Source organism: Mauremys reevesii, linkage group 22 (assembly GCF_016161935.1).
Source record: "Mauremys reevesii isolate NIE-2019 linkage group 22, ASM1616193v1, whole genome shotgun sequence".
In the NCBI taxonomy this organism is placed as follows: domain Eukaryota; kingdom Metazoa; phylum Chordata; order Testudines; family Geoemydidae; genus Mauremys; species Mauremys reevesii.
This window is the reverse complement of record NC_052644.1, coordinates 8128179-8151608: the sequence shown is the minus strand read 5'-3', so window position 1 is coordinate 8151608 and position 23430 is coordinate 8128179. Positions and strand designations below refer to the sequence as shown.

Below are 23430 nucleotides of genomic sequence, written 5' to 3'. Positions count from 1 at the left end.
GCGCCAGGCCAAGCCGCCTGCGCATGCTGCCCAGGGCAAAGGTCCAGTCCATTACTGTGTGGCTCTCCAGGCTCAGGCCCTCAGCGGGCACTGAAGGTGCCAGGGACTCTGCTGGCTCCTTCTTCCTGGGGGTGACAGAGCAGTGGCCTGTGTCACTGCCAGGACATGACCCTGCCACTGCCCCATGGCATGAATCAGTTGGCAGAGCTGACATCGAAATCAGCATCAGCACTGAGCAGTAGAGTTAGCACATCCTGGAGTGGAGCTGAGCGGGGCAGGTCACACCTCCCCTAGCTGAGTCGAGCCAGACTCTCCAGCTGCCCAGGCAGATGTCCCTACACTGGTTACATTATGGGCACTCTGAGATCTTTTCCACACACCTAGGCCGCTAGAGACAGACTTTTTCAAGCAATGAATACTGAGACTATGAGAAGAGCCAGCAGCTGGAGAGGGGTGGGGGCCTGGCACCAGTTGACTCAAGAGCCCTGGCACCACAGCAATGGGCACTAGGCTCGGCAGCCCCAGATTTGGCCCTGAAGGAAACTACAGAGCCATCAGAGCATGAGGGAATTGAGGGAGGAGCTGTAAGCCAGGAAGGGTCAAAAAGGAAAATATACGTTTATTGAATAAAGTATATTCTCTGTACAAAGACAGCGTCACATCGCATCATCCACAGACTCATCTCTGACAGCACAGATATCCCTAGAGCATCACACCTTGCATGGCACCACCCACCCACCTGCCTCTGCCAGCACAGACACCCCAGAGTGTCACACATGCCTCAAATATCGGGACTGTCCCTATAAAATCGGGACATCTACTGTCAGCACAGACAGTCCAGAGAGTCACAGCCCACATGGCACCATCTGCCCGCCTGCCTCTGCCAGCGCAGACACTCCAGAGCATCACACCCCACATGTCATCATCCGCTCACCCACCTCTACCAGCGCAGACACCCCAGAGTGTCACACCCCGCATGGTATCATCCGTTCACCCACCTCTACCAGCACAGACACTCCAGAGCGTCAGACCCCGCATGCTATCATCCACCCACCTGCCTCTGCCAGCACAGACACCCCAGAGCATCACACCCCATACGGCAGCATCCATCCACCCACCCACTTGTGCCAGTGGGCTCTGGGTGCTCTCAGCTATAGGCCAGCACTACCCATCCCACCATGGGTACACAGACACCTTGGGATCTCTACCCAGCCTGGGCTGCAGGTGCTCTGAGCTATGGGACAGCAGCACCCGCCACTTTCTCTTCTTTGTGAAAACAAGTCAAACAGGACCAACACCCAGGTATCCCGTCCATCCTGACGTCATCACGGGGCACCCCCATTGTGGCAATGGGTTGGCTTTTCCCCTGCTGTGTGAGCTGCAGATGTGCATCCGGCCCCGCACCAGTGCCTGGCCCCCTGACTTACACAGTAAGCACCCAGAGCAGCTGGGGTCCCTGCCCCCCGGCCCTAGCATGCGCCCAGCAGTGCTGCTTGGTTCCTGTGCAGCAGGCCAGGGTCGAAGAGCGCCAGCCCAGTGCGCAGTCGCGTGGCAAAGAGGTGGCGGCAGGGCAGCAGGCTGGAGGTGTAGATGGAGCAGGAGCAGCGCGTCAAGGCCTGATCCATGGCGAACTCGGACAGGCCATCGTGGAGCAGGTAGCCCTCGGCCGTCTCTTGGAAGCGGTAGCGGCCGTGCCGTGCAAAGCCCAGCTCCTCCTCGATCAGGCCAGCCGGCTCCGGTTTGCAGATGGCACGGTAGTGCGTGGCCAGCTCTCCCTCGTCCAGCTCATGGGCCTCGCTGCCCACCTCCATGGCCAGCAGGTCCAGCATGCACTGGGCCACAGTGGGCGAGGGGCTGAGGGCTGCCAGCAGCCGGCGCTGGTGCTGCTTGAGCAGCTCGCAGGCGTTGACGTTGCGGGCCGTCTCAAAGGCCCAGAACTGCACCCACATCTCACTGCGCGGCTGCCAATGGCGCTGGAAGTAGCGCACGAAGCGCTGGGGGAGAATGGCCTTCATCTCCTGCACCGCCTGCTGGTAGGCGGCCGGTGACTTGGCTGCAGCCAGCCGGCAGAGCAGGGGCCAGATGCGCTCGTCTTCGGCGGCACCCAGCTCCTGCGCCTTGCTGAAGAGCGTCTCAAGCACCTGGGAGCGGCAGATCTGCACGCGGGCATTGGGCAGCAGTTCCTTCACCGCCTCCAGGTGGGCGATCTCCACGCCCAGCGTGATGCACCGCACCTGCAGCTTGACCTCAGGCACGCTCTGCACCAGCGAGGCCAGCGTGAAGCGCAGCAGGTCGGGCGTCTCCCGCTGCGTGAGGCAGTAGGCCACCTCACGGCCGCGCCCCGCCCCGTCCACGCACAGCACCGAATACAGGTCAAACTCCTCGTTCAGCCCCACCATGCGGTCAAAGAACAACATGAGCGGGAAGCGCCGGCTCAGCGCCATCATGCGCGAGCTCAGGAAGAAGATGGTCTGGACGATGACCTTGTCCTCCATGAAGACCAGCTTGACCTTGGCGTTGGGGTCGCTGGCGAAGAGCCCGTCCAGCACGGTCAGCACGTCCAGCACCCCGTGGTCACGGCTCTTGCAGTAGGAGAGCAGGCGCCGCACGTCTGGCCCTCCCACAAACTGCTTGGAGATCTTGTTGGTGGTGCGCACCGGCAAGCACGAGTTGGCCATCAGGTAGCCCTTCTTGAAGTAGTAGGCAAACTCGATGGGGCACAGGGCGTGGTTGTGGGCCAGCTGGCACTCGGTGACGATGAGCCGGTCCTTCTTGGGGCTCATCTTCAGCACGATGCTGGCGCAGCAGCCCTTGTGCTGCCCCCTGTGGGCAGAGAGAGAGGCTGAGCAGGCTGAGACCCCACCACACGCCCCACCCATGGGCCAGGAGGCAGCTGTGGGAGCTGGCAGAGCAGGGCCTATGCCTGGCGGGGCCCAGTGCGGGGCTGCAGAGGGGCCTGGCCGGCATACACCTGTGTGCATGGAGCCTCCGCTAGCTTTAATAGGGGCCTGGCTCACCCGCTCGCTGCCCTGGGGTGAGGGCACCCCACTGCAGGTCTCCTGGAGAGACCCCAGAGCCACGCCAGCTGGAACTCAGCTATTGTGCTGGGAGGGGGGCTCCCAATTGGGGGGCTGAAGAGCCCAAGCAGGTTACCGCATGGAGAGGATGGGACAGAGGGACCCACAGCATCGATTGGGACAGAGACAGGTACCTCTGCTCCCCTCGCTCACGAGGCAGGAACCAGGACATGGGCAATGAGAGAGGCAGAAATCCCTCCCCCACAGTGCTATAGGCCTGGGGAACTCACTGCCACAAGGAAGCGCTGGGCCAGGGCTGAGCAGGGCTCAGAGACAGGCTGGGCCTTTGTCTGGATAACAAGAACATCCAGCATTACTAAGGCAGTGTGGCCTAATGGATAGAGCCCTGCACTGGGACACAGAAAAGCTGGGCTCCATTCCCAGCTCTGCCCGGTGTGTGCCCTTGGGCAAGTCCTGTCCTGTCTCTGTGCCTCAGTTTCCCCTCTGTACAGGGCTGTGAGCTCTGCGAGGGAAAGGACTAGATAAGAGCTGGGGACTGTTATTAATTATTAGATTCAGGATTAAAGCCCCCTGCAACGGGGCAGGGAGATAACCTACCTCCCAGCCAACCACAGATTGACAGGAGCCGGGGGGAGTTCCCTGGGGCAGGCTATGCCAGCACTCCCCTCTGCAGGGATTTGGGCAGCTCCCTTGGCAGCAGCGGGTGCTGCCACCCTCAGATATGGAACTAGGCAGCCTGGGGCTGAGCCAGTCTGGCAGTGCCAAGGGACGTAAGCTTTGCCCCATTGCAGCTTCACCCACATCAGACCGCGCTCCTGCCTAGGGTAACATGCACTGACAACAGCCACTCATCTGCCCCTTCAGCCACACACCTCTCAGCCCCAATGGGACATAGGAAAAGGCTAGAGAGGGATCCCGTGCCTGGAGTGCGGAGGCAGGGCCGCCCGGGGTGGGGGGGCAAGTGGGGCAATTTGCCCCAGGCCCCGGACCCCGCGGGGCCCCCACGAGAGTTTTTTGGGGCCCCTGGAGCGGGGTCCTTCACTCACTCCAGGGGCCCCAGAAAACTCTCGCGGGGCCCGGGCCCTCGGAGCTTCTTCCGCTCCCGGTCTTCGCCGGCGGGGGGGTCCTTACCGCCGAAGCGGGACCCGCCTCCGAAGTGCAGCCGGGTCTTTGGCGGTAATTCGGTGTCGGGGGCTCTTCCGTTCTGGGACCCGCGGCCAAATTACCGCCAAAGACCCAGCTGCACTTCGGCGGCGGGTCCCGCTTCGGCGGTAATTCGGCAGCGGGAGGCCCCTGCCACGGGTCTTCAGGGCACTTCGGCGGCGGGTCCCGGAGAGGAAGCACCCCCCGCCGCTGAATTGCCACCAAAATTGGGGCCCCCCGCCGCCGAAGACCCCCAGGTCCCCGGAATCCTCTGGGCGGCCCTATGTGGAGGCGCTTTATACAGGATTCCTTGCCTGGTATTGTGATGCAGCTGCCTCTGGGATGGGACATGAGTCACACTGAATCAACGCCCAACAGCTGAGATCAAGAAGAGGAGTCATACAGAGAACAGAAATGGGGGTTGTAGGGAGACAGACTAGCCATCTTAGAATTTCAACAGGTTCTCACCCCAGCTCTTAAGGGAACTCTCCATGCAATCGTTTGAACTACGAGCGAGGAAGACTCCAATTTTACATCTGGTCAGCCACTCAGCTCCCTTCAGCACAGGCCCCCTAGTGCTGCCCTGGGCATTGGGGCCAGCACTTACTGCCAGGGGACAGTGCCCTCATCTGAGTCCCACACCTCTCCTCACCCAACCCCCACTTCTTGCTCTCCACAGCACAGGCCCCCTAGCACCACTTGGGCATTGGGACCAGCACTAACTGCTGGGGAGAGCGCCCCGTCCTGAGACCCACACAGCAAGGGTATGGGCTCCAAGCCCTGGCCCAGTTAGACCCTGCTTTGCAGGTGGGCTCTGGTGGACACCACGATGCACAGGAGTCCCACGGGGGACATGGTACATGCCCAGTTTGGCACTGAACCATCCTGCATAGCTGTGTCCCTGTGCCTCCCCCAGCCCTTCTGCGTGTTCTGCCCCTCCACCGAACTGCCCACCCCCCATGCTCCGCCCACAGTGGGTCCTCACCCCTGGTCGGGCTTGCTGGAGCCCCGGAAGTCCTTGCAGACCAGGCGCACAGAGCTGTACTTGAGGGCCTCCACCACGTCAGGCCGTGGGGGCGCCGTTGCCCACTTGCACTTGCTGAGCGGCACCGAATTCTTGACGAAGAACAGGACCTTCCTGCGCTCGCACCAGGCGTCGAAGAAGGCGCTGAACTCCTCCCACGAGAAGAACTCCTTCTCCTGCAGCTCGTCCTCCTCCATCCCGCGGGGAGCCTGGGCCTGCTGGGGACAGCTGGGGTCAGCACCAGGACGGGCAGGGGACAGAGCTCAGTGCTGGAGACCCACAGCACAACAGGCACCCCTCAGACAGCCTCCTGACCAGGGACGGAGCAGAGGGGCACCCAGGAAAGGGCTCACAGCTGCACAGACTCAGCCCCCAAGCCCGCGTCCTCTGGGCTTGTGCCCCTGCTGTTCAGCCCAACCAGCGCTGCCCCCAAGTAACTGCTGTGACTCCCCAGCATCCACATCCCTCAGCCTCAGGGCAGCTCTGGTGTGACACTGAGGAAGAAAGGGGCAGGAGGGAGCTGGGGTATGTATCGAACCCCCACTGTGTATGGGTCACGTTCCCACGCAGCTTCACAAACCCCTCAGCCCGTGGGGCACCCCACACCAGCAGCCTGTTCTCACACATGCCTATTGTCTGTGTCTCACACACACACACACATTCAGCAGATTGACAGCTGGCTACGTGACAGCTCTCCGAGCGCAGCCATCCGTGGGCCCCCCGTCGAGTGGGCTCTGCAGGGACCAGCTCTCAGCCTGACACTAGTCTTCATTTTCATCAGCGATCAGGCAAGAAATACAAACTCCCAGCTGAGAAGAGCATTCATGGCTGGCCCACAGACCAGCCGAGCGGTAATTAGCGACGAGGCCAGGGCAGCCAGACTGGGCGAGCTGCACAGCTTGGTCAGCTGGGCCCATTCAAACAGAGTGTGTTCAATGCAGCCTGATGCAAGGTCACACCTCTAGGAACAAGGGATGCAGGTCACACTGACCATACAGGGTTTGGACCCTAGAAAGCAGGGATTTAGGGCATAGGGGACAAACACCTCAACAGGAACTCCTAAGGCAATGCTGTGGCAAGAAGGGCTAAAGTGACCTTTGGCTGGATAGGGAGGTAGGAGGCAGTTTTCCCTCTGGGTACGGCATTGGTGGGGCAGGTCCTGGACTCCTGCATGCTGTTCTGGTGTCCACGTTTATAAAGGATGTTGAATAATTGTTGAGGGTGCAGAGAAAAGCCGAAAAAACCCACCCCAAAAATGATTCGTGGGCTGGAGAAAATGCCTGCCAGGGAGATACAGAAAGAGCCCAGGCTGTTTAGCTGCTCAAGAAGAAGGTTGAAAGACGACTTGGTTACACGTCCCAGAGAGACAATCCCAGGTGCTGAAGGGCCCTTTACTGTAGCAGAGAAAAGACAGAACAAGAGTGACTGGTGGGAAGCTAAAGCCAGACCAATTCCCCCACACTACAAGAAGGATGTGGATAAATTGGAGAGAGTCCAGCGGAGGGCAACAAAAATGATTAGGGGGCTGGAGCACATGACTTATGAGGAGAGGCTGAGGGAACTGGGATTGTTTAGTCTGCAGAAGAGAAGAATGAGGGGGGATTTGATAGCTGCTTTCAACTACCTGAAAGGGGGTTCCAAAGAGGATGGATCTAGACTGTTCTCAGTGGTAGAAGATGACAGAACAAGGAGTAATGGTCTCAAGTTGCAGAGGGGGAGGTTTAGGTTGGAAATTAGGAAAAACTTTTTCACTAGTAGGGGGTGAAGAACTGGAATGGGTTACCTAGGGAGGTAGTGGAATCTCCTTCCTTAGAGGTTTTTAAGGTCAGGCTTGACAAAGCCCTGGCTGGGATGATTTAGTTGGGTTTGGTCCTGCTTTGAGCAGGGGGTTGGACTAGATGACCTCCTGAGGTCCCTTCCAACCCTGAGATTCTATGATTCTATGAATTCCAACCAGAAATAAGGCAGATGAGGGTGGCTTCCCCATCGCTCGCTGGATTTAGGTCCAGGCTGAACGCTCTTCTGGAAGCTGCGTTAGTCAGATACAAGTTATTGGGCCCAGCAGAGGAGGGTGACTGGCTGAACTCTCGGGCTGTGTTATACAGGAGGGCAGGTGACACTTGTCATTGTTTCCATAGGCTGAGCTCTGCGCTGATGGCGTCTCAGATTTTCTGAAACTAATCCCACCCCATGAGATTCCACAGAGAGACTAGCAGCTCTGGCAGTTTCACAGGCTGTACCAGCCAGGGCCGCCATTTCGCCGCTTGTGTGAAGTTTCTACGGTGCAGTGCTCTCAGGTACCCTACAGCCACTGCACGTCGTGGTGAACTTCCCATCCCCCCATGTCACAATCACACTGCCCCATTGTGTGTCACACTCCCATGTCATACACCCCCCATGTTTCACAGCCACAGCCTCCACTGTGTCATACACCTTGTCAGACACCCTGAGTCATACATGGGGTCCCAATTGTAAACTCCTGTCACACAAATTCAGCCCCCTTTTAGTCACACCCCCATGTCACACACACCCTGTATCACACACAGCCCTATTTGTGTGTCACAACCTCCCATATCATACCCCTCTGCGTCACACACACGGTCCCTCCCCCACACCATAGATTCCAAATCCAGAAGAGACCACTGTGTTCATCTAATCTGACCTCCTCTATAACGCAGGCCAAAGACCTGCCCCAAAATAATTCCTAGGGCAGATCTTTTCCAAAAACATCCACTCGAGTAAAAAATGGCCAGTGATGGAGAATCCACCAGGACCCTTGGTAAATTCTTCCAATGGTTCATTAACCTCAGTTAAAATTTACACCTTATTTCCAGTCTGAATTTGTCTAGCTTCAATTTCCACCCATTGGATCGTGTTAGACCTTCCTCTGCTAGACTGAAGAGCCCATTATTAGCTATTTGTTCCCCATCTAGATACTTTAGTCTGTGATCATCCCCCCTTAACCTTCTCTTTGTTAAACTAAATAGTTTGCGCTCCCTGAGTCTCTCATTATAAGGCAGGTTTTCCAATCTTTTAATCATCCGTGTGGCTTTTCTCTGAACCCTCCACAACTGATCAATATCCTTCTTGAATGGTGGACACCAGAGCCAAATATAGACGTAAAATACTCTCTACTCTGACTCAAGACTCCCATTTATGCATCCCAGGACTGCACTAGCTCTTTCAGCCACAGTGTCACACTGGGAGCTCATATTCACCTGACTATCCACCATGATCCCTAAATCTTTTTCAGAGTCACTGCTTCCCAGGAGAGAGTTCACCATGTAAATATGAGCTGCATTCTTTGTCCCCAGCTGTATACATTTACGTTTAGCTGTATTAAAACGCACATCGTTTGCTTGTGCCCAGTTTACCAAGCGAACCAGATCATTCTGTATCAGTGACCTGTCCTCTTCATTATTTGCCACTCCCCCAATTTTTGTATCATCTGCAAACTTTATGAGTGATATTTTATGTTTTCTTCTAGGTCAGTGGCTCTCAAACTTTTTTACTGGTGACCCCTTTCACACAGCAAGTCTCTGAGTGCAACTCCCTTATAAATTGAATTTTTTTATATATATTTAACACCATTATAAATGCTGGAGGCAAAGCAGGATTTGAGGTGGAGGTTGACAGCTCGCAACCCCCCCCCCATGTAATAACTTCGTGACCCCCTGTTCTAGGTCATTGATAAAAATGTTAAACAGCATAGGGCCAAGAAGTGGTCATGCAGCACCCACTGGAATCACATCCAACACATGACCATTCCCCGTTTACAATTACACTTTGAGACCTATCAACCAGTTTTTAATCCATTCAACGTGGACTATGTTAATTTGATATTGTTCTAGTTTTTTAATCAAAATGTCATGTGGTACCAAGTCAAACCCTCTACAGAAATCTAAGTCTATTACATCAACTTTATTACCTATATCAACCAAACTTGTAATCTCATCCAAAAAAATCAAGTTAATGTTTCATGTTGATTGTCATTAATTATAGTACCCTTCTTTATTAATCGAGTCCTGTATCAGCCGCTCCATTATCTTGCCTGGAATTGATGTCAGGCTGACAGCCTATAACTACCCAGGTTAAATACTGGCACAATGTTAGCTTTCTTCCAGCCTTCTGAACTTGCCCAGTGCTCCAGGACGTATTAAAAACCAACCTGAAGGGTCCAGCGAGCGCCTCAGCCAGCTCTCGCACACACCCTGTCACACACACATCCCAGCTGCCACCCCTTGTGCTGCACTACCCCAGCGGCTCGCCCAGCCCCAGTGCCTCTGCCCAGCCCTGCAACCCCGAGCCCTGCACGGAGCCGGGACCGGACCAGGAGGGACCCACCGACCGCCCCGAGCATCAGCGTCTGTCCTGAGCACCAGCCCCGCGCGCAGGTCAACCCCCGCCCCGGCCAGCCCCGAGCTGCAGCCCGCGGCGGGTCCCGCCCAGCTCACCAGCCCGGCAGCACCAGGATGCTCCACAAGCAGCAATAGCAGGGACCAAAGCACCCAGCCCCCGCTTCCCACAATGCACCGCAGCTCTCACCTCCCCCCCGCCCCGACGGTCCCCCCACTGCACTACCGACCCAGCCCCCTAAGCCTCCCCACAATGCACTGCAGCCCTCACCCTGCCTCGGTTCCCAGAATGCACTGCAGCCTCAACCCTCCCCACAATGCACTGCAGCCCTCACCCAGCCCCCGTTCCCACAATGCACTGCAGCCTCAACACTCCCCACAATGCACTGCAGCCCTCACCCAGCCCCCGCTTCCCACAATGCACTGAAGCCTCAACTCTCCCCACAATGCACTACAGCCCTCACTCAGCCACCAGTTCCCACAATGCACTGCAGCCGCCCCCCTCACCCTGCTAGTCTCCAGGATACACTGCAAGCTGTCATCCAGCCCGTTCCCACAATACAGCCCTCACCCCCCCGCAAGTCCCTAAAATGTATTGCAGCTGTCATCCAGTTTACCCCGGCTCCCCCAATGCACTGCAGCCCTCACACCCTAGGGAGCAGTGACAGGGTGAGGAAGGCTGCAGAAGGGTCTCTAGGGAGTTGGAAGCCTCTGCCCACAGACCGGAGCTTTTACCTAGTGTGGATGCAGCACCACACAGGGGTAATGGCATGTGTCCTGGCTGGCACTGCCATCTCTGCACAGAGCAGACATAGCATCTATGGCTGATAAATGGTGACCCTGGCCCAGTGCTGTGGGGAGAGCAGGGCTAGTGGGTAGAAAGCTAGTTCCCCCAGTCCAGCTGCAGGGCTCACACCAGGAGCTCTCTATAGTCCCCATCTGGGCACTGCTGTAAGGTGTGATAACACAGCAAGTGTATAGCCATGCTGGGAATGCAGCGCACAGTGCCAGGGACCCATGGGAAAGGCCCAAAGACAGTTGGGATTTAGAGACTAGCATAAAACCTGTGGGTGGAGATCAGCTGGCTTGTAACCTCTCATCTGGGGAATACGGGCACTGAGGCTGGACAGACGGCATCCCATAGCTATGCAATACTGGGTGGAGTGAGGAAGTGCATGTGCCCTCTGAGGCATGGTCTACACTACAAAGTTAGGTTGATAGAAGATGCCTTACGTCAACCCATTTGTGCATGTGTCTACAGACCAATGTGTCCCCCGCCAACCTGTGTGCCCCAATACAGTGAGCAGCCAACCCACGTCCCCGAACAGCGTGGAGCAGACCTGCTGAGGCTGATGCAGTGCGAACATACACACTACATGACACATGTTGAACCCAACAGTCCTCCAGCAGCTGTCCCACCATGTCCAATTCCCTGTGACAGTGACTGCTCTGCTCACAACTGTGAACTCCACTGCCCAGGACATGGGCTCACAGAGACCGGAAGCCATCCCCCTATCCCTACCCCCACCTCAGGTTTTGAAATGCCTTTTCCTGATAGTCCAGCTTGGCAAGCACACTCCTCAGCTCATCATTGTTACATGCAGCTGCACAATGAGCCATGCCAGAGGTGAATTACACCAGCTCCACACTCCTGCCTGGAGCAGACAGGAGATAGTGGATCTCTTGGGCCTGCGGGAAGAAGAGACTGTGCATACACAGCTATGGACCAGCTGTAGAAACGTGGACATCTACACACAGATTGCACAGGGGTATGACAGGGGTCAGCAGCAGTGCAACATGAAAGCAAGGGAATTTCACCAGGGATACTACAAGACCAGGGAGGCCAACAGTCGATCTGGTGCTGCCACGTGCCACTTCTGTAGGGAACCATGGTGGAGACCCCACCAGCATGCTGGGGTTACTTTGGAGGAGCCCGAGACAGAGACCTCTACAGTGAAGAGTGAGGAGGAGGGGGAGACACAGTGGAGGACTCCAGCCAAGCTGCAAGCCAGGACCACAGTCTAGCCAGTCAAGCACGGATGAGGGGAGGGGAGGGGAACGCAGGGAAGCATGTGCATGCATTTTCCCTTACAGTGTTTAAATTTAAAGATGGTGGCTGGCCCTTCTCCAGGTTAACCAGATACATGTATTGATGTTTCCTTGTTTGACTCTTACAAGAAGAGGTAGTGGTGCAACAAACAGAGGTAGGGCTGGCATCTGCTTTTCATTCTCCTGTCGGGTTGGAGGCGGGGGCATGAGGAACACTTTATGTCCCTTGGATCCTCCTGAGAGATCTCCAAGAAAGGTTCATGCAGATTCTCTGCAATCCTCTCCCAAAGGTTTCTAGAGAGGGTGCCTTATTTCTTCCCCCACGGTAGGACACTATCCCATGCCACTCTGCAATACGTTCGACTGGCACCATCGCAGTACACAGGCTATTGGTATATGGGCCTGGGCGGCTTCAGGACACCAGTAGCAGCTGAGATCTCTGTGCTTTGTGACCCTCAGGAGTGAGAGATCAGCTAAACTCACCACCGCCTGTGGAAAACAGTGCCAATATTCAGTGCCATTGCCCTGTACTCATACCTGTGGAATAGGGACCAAAAATTTACATCATCTGCCAGAGAAAATCCTCCCCTCTCCCCTCATACTCACCAGGCTGGGGCTGGAGAGTGGTCCTGTGCCAAGGCACTCGAAAGTTGAAGTGTCAATAGGCATGTCTTGTTAAAAGGGTTTATGGGAGTAAGAGAAGGGAGGTTGGAAATGTATAGTTTCCTTGTGACTGTAAATCCAGGGGTACAGTGAGTGTTTTCATCACAGCTGCTGCCATTGCATCCTTGAGGCAAAGGAAGAAGAGGACTAGCAAGGACACATTCACTGAGACCCTGCAGCCACTGCTGTCTTGGACTGTGAACAAAGGCCCTGGATGGCCCACTTGGCAGACAGCCCGGAGAAGGAAAGAGCAGACAGAAAAAGGGCCCAGGAGTGCCAGCAAAACAAGGTAGGTAGCAAACCAAACACTGCAGATCCTGGCGGACCTACAGGTCCAACAATCACAGACTCTCCACCCTTTGCAGTCCTTGGAAAGAGACCTCCATAGTCACTGCTCCCTACACCCCTCACCATACCATGGGGCACCACAGGCCACATCCTTACCCCTACTACTCCATGCCGGGGGACAGGGAGGAAAACCACAGCTTCACAGCTGCTAACCTGTGAGAGCCCCAGCTGCTGTATATGGACCCACAACAGGCAGCACACAAATGGACAGCGATGTTTACTTCCTTTATAATTTTACATTTTCACCCCATTAAATTATGTTAAAAATGGGTATAACATGGCCTGCGGGTTTCTTTGCCCATTGATTTTCTGCACTGCTTTTTACCCACCCGATAAAGTTCTAATTTTGGAGAATCAAGTTATCTTTATTAGTTCATGACACGTATTGCAGAATGCAGAGCGGCCCTCAAAGCAAGCAGGACTTGGGCACATGCAGCAAGCACTGGCGAGGTGGGGAGGGATAGCTCAGTGGTTTGAGCATTGGCCTGCTAAACCCAGGGTTGTGAGTTCAATCCTTGAGGGGGCCATTTAGAGAACTGGGGTAAAAAAAAATTGTCTGGGGATTGGTCCTGCTTTGAGCAGGGGGTTGGACTAGATGACCTCCTGAGGTCCCTTCCAACCCTGATATTCTATGAGTTCACAGCTCCAGGAAGGCACCTAGCTATATATCCAGCAAGCATGACGCAGGTCCTAGCAAAACTCAAAGCGCCCGGCCTGAGAACACTCCACACAGAACATTGCTGTGACCGACCGTTACAGTGCTATTTCAAAGCCTCCTCCAACAGCACAGCTCCACGCTGGGCTCTTGTACTGGCCCTTGCATCTGGCTGTTCAAGCTACCTCACAGGACACAGCAGGCAGCTGTAACCCATGGGGATATTTTTTGTACAGAGATCCAACCTTCCGAGTAAGCAATGCCAGTGCCCTGTCTGCATACCAAAAGCACATTCAGCTGTCATTCTGCAACTGCTGAGCCGGAAGAAGTTGAACCCTTCCTTGGTGCTGTCGATGTGGCCGTTGTACAGCTTCATGAGCCAGGGCTAGTCTGTGTTGTCAAATGCAGAAGGCTGAAGTGTTGCTGTGGTGACACAGTCCAGGGCTGCTTTGAGTTGTTACAGCTGTTCCATATCTTTGCCTTAAAAAAAGCCAGTGTTCTCAATGCAAGCATAAACTGCCCCTTGCTAATTCCACAGACCTCAGTGTTATTCAAGAATGATTACCGGCACTGCTCTATGACAAAGGCACTCGGCTGGGTTTAGTGTCCTCAAGACACAATCCTAGTGCCCCACAGGAGCTACAGGTGTGCTAACACGAGTTCCCTGTGGCAAGGAGCAAGTCAGTCAGTCGCAGGAATTTCTGCTGTCCCCTAGGCCGCACAAAGAGATAAAGTGAGCAGGGCCAGCTTTAGGCACTGTGGGGCCTGATTCGAAAGCGCTGCCACCGAAGACAGCAGCAGGACTTCGGCGGCAGCTCAACTGGCTGCTGGTGCCTTCGGCGGCATGTCGGTGGAGGGTCCTTAGGGACGTTGCGGGGCCCTCTTAGGGGCACGGGGCCCAATTCAGGAGAATCAGGTAAATCGTCCTAAAGCCGGCCCTGAAAGCGAGGCACCCCAACATTTATAGACTGAGACAAACAACTCTCCCTGGTTCATGACATCTGCTTGCTACCTCCCCTTGTATCATGCTCCAGATGCCTGGGGCAAAACATCTTGTCTGGTGTTAGCTCAGGATGGCCCTGGACTAATCGTCTGGAGTGTGTTTTCACACATACCCCGTATCTGTCACTTCTCCGGGGGGCCTGTATTTTAGCAACGCCAGCAATATTTTTGCAAAGGTCATACAGTAAACTTGTAAACAGCTACTTTAACACAGGGCCTAACTTTGACTATCAGCCTCTGCCTCAGGCCTCAAATCTTATACCAGGCCCAGGACTTCAGGCTCTCTCTCCCCTACAGGCTGGTCCCCCAGGATCACTACTGGCATTTCAAGATCGCCAACGGTAATCTGCCAGCCAGGAAAGAAAGTCCCTGCTCGCAGCTTTCTGCACAGTCCTGTGTTCTTAAAGACATACGTGTCATGCAGCATCCCTGACCAGCCTACACTGATGTCAGTGGAGCATCCCTGGTGATCCACCCAACACTTGCACGATCCTGAAAAAGCCCTTTCAGTTGATGTCCGCCGTGACGAAGCAGGCTGGTGCCAAAACAGGGATGTGCATGTTGTTTATCGCCCCACCGCAGTTTGGGAACCCCATTGCTATAAATCCATCCGGTGTGTCCTGCACAGTGCTGACAGCCACAGTCTTACACAGGAGACAAGTAACAGCCCTACACACTGCATGACAATGGCCCATGTAATGGCGTGGCACCCACCTCCTTTCCTGGATGGATGCGTCTGCAGTCTTTAAACCGGTACCTTGCTTGGAGGACTCCTCTACAGGGTGTGGCAGTACCCTGAGGCCCATCACATTCCCACGGTGGATTTTCCAACTCCAGAATGTTTCCTACTGACTGGCAGCAATCCTGCACTGCAAGCGTCCAGAGTGTGATCTCCATACACTTCTCCATTGTCAGTCCAGCCCTCATTCTGGTGTCCCTGCACTGGAGGGCTGGGGCAAGCTCAGCACATAGACCCAGGACCGTGGCCTTTCACTTCTGAAAGTTCTGCAGCATCTGCTCATCGTCCCAACCTGCATTACGATGCAATGCCACCAGTCAGTGCTCATTTCTTGGGCCTGGAAGCAGTGCTCCGGTGTGAATGCCACAATCCTGAACTGTTTATCGCGGTCCCTCAGCAGTGTCCTCGAAGAAATCTCATGTCCCCCATTGTTGCGGTTCTTCCTGCAGGTCTGCACATACAGAACTGCACCTCCTGGGTTTGCAGTGTTCATGAGAACAGTGCAGAGTGCTGCAGGCTCTGTGCTTCTCTCATGGACGGCAGAGACAGAAGAGTGACAAAAGGGTTTGGGGATTTAAAAAAAAAAGACAAAAAAATGATGGGATATGGATGGCATTATGGGATGGAGAAAGTTGCAAGCTGAGAGCTTGACCACCTAGTTCCCAGATCCCTGGGCAAGTTGCACCAGTCCCACAATACATTGTGAAAAATTCCCAATAGGCATCGTGCTGGACAATGATATACCTGCCCGTGGTGCACCACACTGTGCAGTGACACAAGCACTCCTGTGGGGTATACAGCACCAACACAAGCAGCCGAGTACGCATACGCCCGAGCAATACACAAACTTTAGCAGTTGTACGCCTTGTGTAACATGCATGGACCAAAGTCTGCGGTGTTAGACACGGCCTGTGAGTGTCTTTAGTTAATAGGCCCGAAGGGGCCCAGTCTGGTTTCTGCATCACCCAGGTTGGGCAAACCCAACCAGTGAGTTCTGCCTAGACCTCTGACCGGGCTACAGCAAATACATGTGGTCCTGATGTACTGACTGCCAGGGATGCAGAATCCCACATTCCAGGCCAGTTGTTCTTTCAGTTCCCCTCCCTGGTAAACAATGACCTCCTATTTCTAGTCCAGGGATTATCCAGCGTCAGCTCCAGCCAGGCTCTGCCTTTGCTGGGGGAGCACAGAGACCCCTGCTGTCTGAAATCTCCTCCCTGGGCAGGTACCCAGAGACGCGGAGACACTTGAGTCCACTGAGATCCTTCAGCCTCTACCTGCTCGGCAGGTTCCCAGAACCCCTTCTTGTAGCTCGTCTCCAACCCTGTCCCACTTGTCCCTGTCCTGTTTGCAGTGAGGACATCCTGTCTAGCTGCCTGGCTGCTATCTCACTCTCATATGTGGGTCACCTGGTTTGGGATCCACTGGGAATTTCCTGCCAGATCAGACTGGCAGGGACTTTGGGGGGTTTCACCCTCCTCTACAGCCTGAGGCAGAGGTTACCTGCTGGGATAGAGTTGGGCAGATCTCACCTGATCAATTCCCTGCCATCGGCCTCGGCCTCGCCTCTCTGCCTGACACAGAAATCAGTGCCTTGAGGACTGAAATGCTTTCATCTGACTGAAGTCCCTGGGCTCAGGGGTGTATGCGTGCAGTGTAACACCTGGGCCATGCAGATCAGTGCAGATGAGCCCATCTGGCCTTAAACTGCATGAAACTATGAATATACACCGTACCCAGTATCAGTCTCACTAACATGATCCCCTCTCCCCGCTGATCCAGCCCAGCCACGCACTCACCCTCTTAGCCACAGCCCCAGGCTGGGAGCCTTGGGCAGTTCAATTCCAATGGGACCCTGCCGTCCGGTGTCCCTGCTCTCCAGGACACAGGCCCCACATCTGGCACACGACCCCTCCTCTTGGTTCCTAGAGATGTGTCCTTGCCCCAGCCATGTTGAGGTGCATGCTGTTTGGATGTACGCACTGTACCAACGATGCAGCTCGCCCTGCAGTGCTGTGTCCCCCCGGCATTACTCACCACTTCCGCACTGTCTCACCTGTATGCTTCACCAGCAGTGGGCCTATGTTTCCTTCCAGCTCATCAATACAGCCACTGCCCAGCCACGCGCCGAGAACAGAGCCCAGCAGGACACCCCCCAGGGGTGACTAGTCCCCCTTTATTAATTGTCCCTACAGCACAATCACTTTGCGCTCATTGCTGTCAGTTATAGCGGGGTGGTGGTGGTGGTGTCAGGACTCCTGGGTTCTGTTCCTGGCTGTGGAATGGGAGTGGTTATCTAGTGGGATAGGGGGCACTGGGACAGTTGGGCTTGGGTCACAATTGAGTGGTACTTGCAGATCGTGGGCGTGAGAGGGGTGCAAGTTCACTGTGATAGTGACCGTGTGACCAGCTCCCATCCCACTCCCCCTCTGGCAAATGGGGCTCCTCTCGTTCCCCTCCCTGGCCACACACAGAGCAGGCCCCGTGGGCAGGGGCTCTCCCCTTGGGTACCACCACCCTCAAGGGCTGTACTCGAGGGAAGTGGGCCAATATTGTGACCAGAACCCACCTGCCCTTGCCTGGGTGCAGGTGGGGCTGGCATCCAGGATGGGGGTGGAAGGTCGCCCCTGCTGCCCTCCCTGCTTGACTGGGGCCCAGCTCCTCCCTCAGGCAGAGGAACTGATATTCTCAGGGTCCCCCGCAAGGCCAGTGCAGCACTTGGCTGAGGGCTCCCACTCCTTGCTTCTGCTCCCTCTGCAGGCCCCAGGGCATTCTGGGACCACAGCAAAGCCTGGGTCTGTGCTGCGATGACGAGAGTTCAGAGCTCATCCATGGGGTACGCTGAGGGGCTACCAGGCTGTCCCCGCTGGCATCACTGGCTGAATGAGGGGCTGGCCTCTCGCTGGACAGGGGGCCATGGTGAGGTCCCTGGGACGAAGTGGGAATGTCCTGTAATATTTGACCCCAATGTGGGCCTCAGTTTCCCCTCTCTGTCACATTATTATGGTGGGGATTGTTTGCTCTCAGGGCCTGCTAAGGGTATGTCCACACTAGACACCCACGGCTGGCCCCTGCCAGCTGACTCAGCTGTTGAACTGCAGCGCAGGCTTCCGGGCTCAGGCTGGCAAACAGGCTCTGTGACCCTGCAGGGTGGGAGGGGCTCAGAGCTCACCCGAGCCCAGAAGCCTACACTGCAATTGAACAGGCAGGTAGCCGGAGTCAGCTGGCACAGGCCAGCCGTGGGTGTCCAACTGCAGTGCAGACATGCCCTAAGAGACATAGGTAGGATGGCACCCAGCTCTCTGAGCCGGGATGGGTCACTGAAAGGCCAATCGCCCGTGCAGACAGTGGCAAACCCAGTGCCCAGGACATGGACACCTAGCACCCAACACCCCAGAGGGGGACGGATTCCCCTGCTCTCTGCAGGGAAGCTGGGCACAGACTGGGGAGGTGGGGGATAAGGGCTGGCTGCTGGAAGAAATCGGGACTCTCCCCTGGGAATGGACCAAGGCGGTCAGACGGGGAGAGACAGAGCTGGAACAATGGGGTTCCCTATAGCTTGGCTGAGCTCTGGGCTGACCCGAATGGGCTCTGCTTGAACCTCCAGCTCTCTGTTCTGAGCTAAGGACACCCTGTGCTGTGTGCGGCCGAGTAACAAACCCGACAGCTTTCACAACGCTGGCCAGCGTCACTGTCGATCAAGGATGAGGTGCACTGCCCCTGCAGAGGGAACCCCTCCCTCCCAGAAGTCTGTCTCCCTGGGACTCGCTGGGCAGGGACGGGGCTCTGAGGGCAGGGCAGGGCACATCCACCCCACCCCTGGCTGGGCCGTGTCACAGACAGCGCTTTCCCAAAGGCATTTTATTCACGGGAAGTTTATAAAGAGTCACCTGCACAACCAGACCCACCCCCCCTTCCCTGACCCTCTCAGGCACCCCCATGTCCCTTCTCACTGTCCTGAGGCCATGCACCCCCAGCCTTGTGCCGTGGGGACTTGCCCATCCCACACGTCCCCCACAGTCCCGTACCCTGGACCTGTTGGCAGGCAGTTCTCTCCTCTGCCCCCAGGCACCTCCTCCTCTCCACCCCCAGAGCGGCGCTGTGGGAGCAGCTCTGAGGCTGTGTCGGTCCACGTGACATCCAGGGGCTAGGAAGTGGCTGGCCCCTCTAGTGCCTGGCAGGGGGTACAGCACCCCTGTGCTAGAAGGTGCCAGTCTGTGCAGCACCCCCAGCACTAGGAGGCAGCCGAGTGGGGCCATGCCATGCCCCAGCACTAGGAGATGCCAGTCTGGGCAGCGCCCCTGGCGCTAGGTGTCCTGCCCCTCACCGCCCGATGCAGCATGCAGCAAGCTGGGGTCGTAGAGGGGCTGCCCAGTCCAGAGGCGGGTGGCGAAGAGGTGGCGGCAGGGCCGGCGGCTTGAGACATATATGGAACAGGAGCAGGCGGCCAGGTCGCGGCTCACCAGGAAGGAGCAGATGCCGCCATCCAGCAGGAAGCCCTCGGGCACCTCCTTGACGTGGTAGTTGGCGTGCTTGGCCAGGCCGAGTTCCTCGGCGATGAGCGCAGCGCTGTCAGGCGGGCACACGGCGCGGTACAGCTCCGACACCCGCTCTTCATTGAGCGCTGCCATCTCCACCCGCAGCACCTGAAGCTCCAGCAGCCCCCGCACGCAGGCCGCCAGCCCCAGAGGCGGGCTCAGTGCCGAGCGCAGCTTCTGCTGGTGGAAGCTCATGTGCTCCAGGAAGGGGCAGTCGCAGTTGCGCTCGAAGGCCCAGCACTCTGCCCACATGCCCTTGTTGTGGTGCCAGTGCTCCAGGTAGTACTGCAGGAAGGGCAGCGGTGCCACGTCCTCCAGGTCACTCAGGTACTGGCTGTAGACGCGGGGCGAGCTGGCGTTGGCCATGTTGTGCAGCAGGTTGCGCACCTTGTCCTCCTTGGGCACGGCCAGCTCGCGCGCCTTGCGGTACAGCGCCTCCAGCACCTGCAGCCGGCAGATCTGCACACGGGTGCAGGGCAGCACCTCCTCCACCGCGTCCACGTCCGTAATGCCCACCCCCACGGTCAGGCACTTCACCTTCAGCTTGATGTCAGGCGCGCTCTGCACCAGGGAGGCCACAATGAAGATGACCAGATCGGGCACGCCCCGGCGGGCCACGCAGTAGGCGCACTCGCGGCCCCGCCCGTTACCGTCCTGGCAGAGCACCGAGTAGAGCTCAAACTCGCTGTTGACGCAGGCCGCCTTGTCCATGTAGAGGCAGCGGGGGAAGCGCTGCACCAGGCCCCGCATGTGCGACGTGGCCAAGAAGATGCTGTTGAGCACAGCCACGTCCTCTTGGAAAACCAGCTTGACCTTGGCGCCTGGGTCACTCTTGAAGAGGCCGTCCAGCTGGCTCAGCAGCTCACACATGCCCTTGTCCTTGGCCTTGCTGTAGTCCTCCAGGTTCCAGATCAGGTCGGGCGCCAGGAACCGCTTGGACACGCTGTTGGTGATGCGGATGGGCAGCCCCATGCTGGCCTCCAGCTGGTGACGCTTGAAGTAGTGAGCAAACTCCACCTCTGACAACTTGTGGTTGTGCTCCAGGCTGGCCTCAATCACCACCAGACGGTCCTTCTTGGGGCCCAGTCGCAGCGTGATGGAGGCCGGGCAGTCGATCTTCTCGCTGCTGGGGAGGGGAAATGGAGCAGTCAGCATGGGGCAGCCATGTGGGAGGGGATGGGGACAGCCTCTAGGGTCTGGCAGAAAGGGTGAGCCTGAAGCAGATAAAGACATCACCCGCCGCTACCAGTGATATGGGCAAGTCACTCCGGCAAGCCCCCCACTTTGGCACCTTGTGCCCAACCCATCCCTTGACCTGGTGGGACTAAATGGAGAGGGGCCGTGGCCCCATAGGGCGGTGTTGCCGGGTTCCACAGAGCACAGAACCAGGGAGAGGTGCTCAGGCAGCAAACTACTACCTCCAGGGCATGCGGGGGAGCCCCATCACTGGCACATTTAACACTGGGCATGGCCCAGCCTGGAAAGCCTCCTGGCCAGGCCAAATGCAACCCAGTAATGCCCAGCAATCCCCTGGCAAGGCTAATGGCAGCTCCCCCAGGCAGGGCCCCTCCACCACCACAGCCGGGGGAACACAACAGACCCCCAGCTGCACCCGGGGGAGAGCAGAGCACCATGTAACAGCAGAGTCAGGATAGCAGGGGAAAGATCTGCCAGCAGAACTTAAATGCTGCAGACTTATTGGGGGGTGGGGGGGCACTGCCCCGCAGCGAGCCCCAGGACGTCCCACTCACAGCCGGTTGCGTTGCACGGTGCTCTGGCCCACGTAGGTGCCGCTGTGCTTGCAGATGAGGCGGACGAAGCGGAAGCGCAGGGTGGCGGCCAGGCTGGGCTGGTAGTGCAGCGGGTTCTGGCGCAGCGAGATCAGCGGCTTGAGGCTGGCGATGATGAACAGCACCTTGTGCTTCTCGCACCAGTCATCGAAGAAGCTGCTGAACTGATGCCATGTGTGGAACTCCTGGCCCAAGCCCAGGTCCCCCATGGCCCTGCGGGCGGAGGGTGGGCGTGGGGAGCCACTGCCACTGCTACAGGGGACACAAGCCAGCGTCAGCTGGGCAGTGGGGAAAAGCAGCCTCCCATCCACCCAGAACCAGCCTGCCCTGCCCGGCCCCCTCCTGCTGCCGGGTCCCAGCCTCCCAATGCTCCCCATGCCCCCCTCCGGGCAACGGGCCCGGCCTCCCGATGCCCCCCTCTGGGCAGTGGGCCCGGCCCCCCTCCGGGCAATGGGACCAGCCCCCCCCCATGCTCCCCTCCGGGCAACGGGCCTGGCCTCCCGATGCCCCCCTCTGGGCAATGGGCCCAGCCTCCCGATGCCCCCCTCTGGGCAATGGGCCCGGCCCCGCTCCGGGCAATGGGCCTGGCCTCCCGATGGCCCCCTCTGGGCAATGGGCCCGGCCCCCCTCCGGGCAATGGGCCAAGCCCCCCCTCATGCTCCCCTCCAGGCAACGGGCCCGGCCCCCGTGCCCCTCTGGGCAATGGGCCAAGCCCCCTCATGCCCCTCCAGGCAATGGGCCCGGCCCCCGTGCCCCTCTCCAGGTAATGAGCCTGGCCCCTGCCCCTCTCTGGGCAACGGGCCCGGCCCCCCGTGCCCCTCTCCGGGCAATGAGCCTGGCCCCTGTGCCCCTCTCCGGGCAATGGTCCCAGCCCCTCTCCGGGCAATGGGCCCGCCCCCTCCGGGCAATGAGCCCGGCCCCCGTGCCCCTCTCCAGGCAATGGGCCCGGCCCCCGTGCCCCTCTCTGGGCAGTGACCCCGCCCCGTGCCCCCTCCAGGCAATGGTCCCAGCCCCCTCTGGGCAGTGGCCCCGCCCCCATGCCCCTCTCCGGGCAATGAGCCCGGCCCCCTGTGCCCCCTCCGGGCAATGGGCCCCGCCCCCCTCCGGGCAATGCGCCCGGCCCCCCCGTGCCCCTCTCCCGGCAAGGGGCCCGGACCCCCTCCGGGCAATGAGCCCGGCCCCCCCGTGCCCCTCTCCGGGCAATGGGCCCAGACCCCCTCCGGGCAACGGGTCCGGCCCCCCCGACGCCCCCCGTGCCCCTCTCCGGGCAATGAGCCCGGCCCCCCCCGAGCCCCCTCCGGTACCTGCCGAGCTCCCTCCCGAGCCCGGGGGCCCGGGCACCGAGGCTCCTCCCCCACAATGCACCGCGCGCGCCGCGGCCGGGAGCCGGGGCAGGACAATGCCTCGGTGTCCCAGCGTGCACCGCGCGTGGGGGGCGGTCTCTCGGGGGAGGGGGCCCGTGACCGCCCCGGGCCGGGGGGACGCTCCGGGGTCTGAGCTGGAGGGTCGGGGACCGGGTGCAGCAGGACTCGGTGGGCGGAGGCCAGAGCGGGCGGGAGGCAGGACTGGGGGGGGGTGTTTGTGGGAGTGTGCACGCGTGTGCCCGGGGTTGTGCATTGTGCACGCGCGTGTGTTAGTGGGTGTGTCGGGGGGCGTTAGCGTGTGCGCGGCGGGTGGGGGTGAGGGTGCTGTCTCCGGTGCTGTCACCCAGTGTTGGCCGAATCTGGCCCTTTCAACCAAAATCTGTTCAATAAACTAGAAGGTTTGGGACGTTTTCTGTTGGCAACCCATTCGTTTATCCAGCTAACCCAGCTAACTCTAGCCTTAACCCTGCCCCTCGCCCTGACCCTCACACTAACCCCAACCCCATTTGAACGCTCAGCCGAGACTAGGGTGACCAGACAGCAAGTGTGAAAAATGGGGATGGGGGCCAATAGGAGCCTATATAAGAAAAAGACCCAAAAGTCAAGACTGTCCCTATCAAATTGGGACATCTGGTCACCATAGCTGAGACCTAACCACCACTAAGGATCTGTTTTGGTCACAGATCTCTGTGACTTCTTCAGTCAGCTTCAACCCCGCTTGG

At 58.0% G+C, this 23430-nt stretch overlaps 1 protein-coding gene across 1 annotated transcript; it reads right to left on the bottom strand.

Annotated features, from left to right (window-relative positions):
- Positions 1 to 652: 652 nt before the first annotated feature.
- ZSWIM9 (zinc finger SWIM-type containing 9) lies at positions 653 to 22799 on the bottom strand. Its single transcript, XM_039510920.1, has 7 exons — positions 22649 to 22799; positions 21306 to 21596; positions 19325 to 20680; positions 17073 to 17128; positions 9660 to 9745; positions 5167 to 5420; positions 653 to 2823 (listed from the first exon to the last, which is right to left on the bottom strand). The coding sequence occupies exons 2-7, from the start codon at positions 21551 to 21553 to the stop codon at positions 1470 to 1472; spliced, it is 3354 nt and encodes a 1117-aa protein (XP_039366854.1). The 5' UTR covers positions 21554 to 21596; positions 22649 to 22799; the 3' UTR covers positions 653 to 1469.
- Between the last annotated feature and the right edge of the window lie 631 nt (positions 22800 to 23430).

Excerpts from the sequence above, each read along its gene's own strand:
- ZSWIM9 (XM_039510920.1), bottom strand. The coding sequence starts at position 21,553 with ATGGGGGACCTGGGCTTGGGCCAGGAGTTCCACACATGGCATCAGTTC. Across the intron at positions 17,129-19,324 it reads GGTGAGGGGCAGGACACCTA|TGGCTGTATTGATGAGCTGG; the intron begins GCGCCAGGGGCG and ends GTGGCTGGGCAG. Across the intron at positions 5,421-9,659 it reads ATCCTGGTGCTGCCGGGCTG|GCCCAGGCTCCCCGCGGGAT; the intron begins GTGAGCTGGGCG and ends TGTCCCCAGCAG.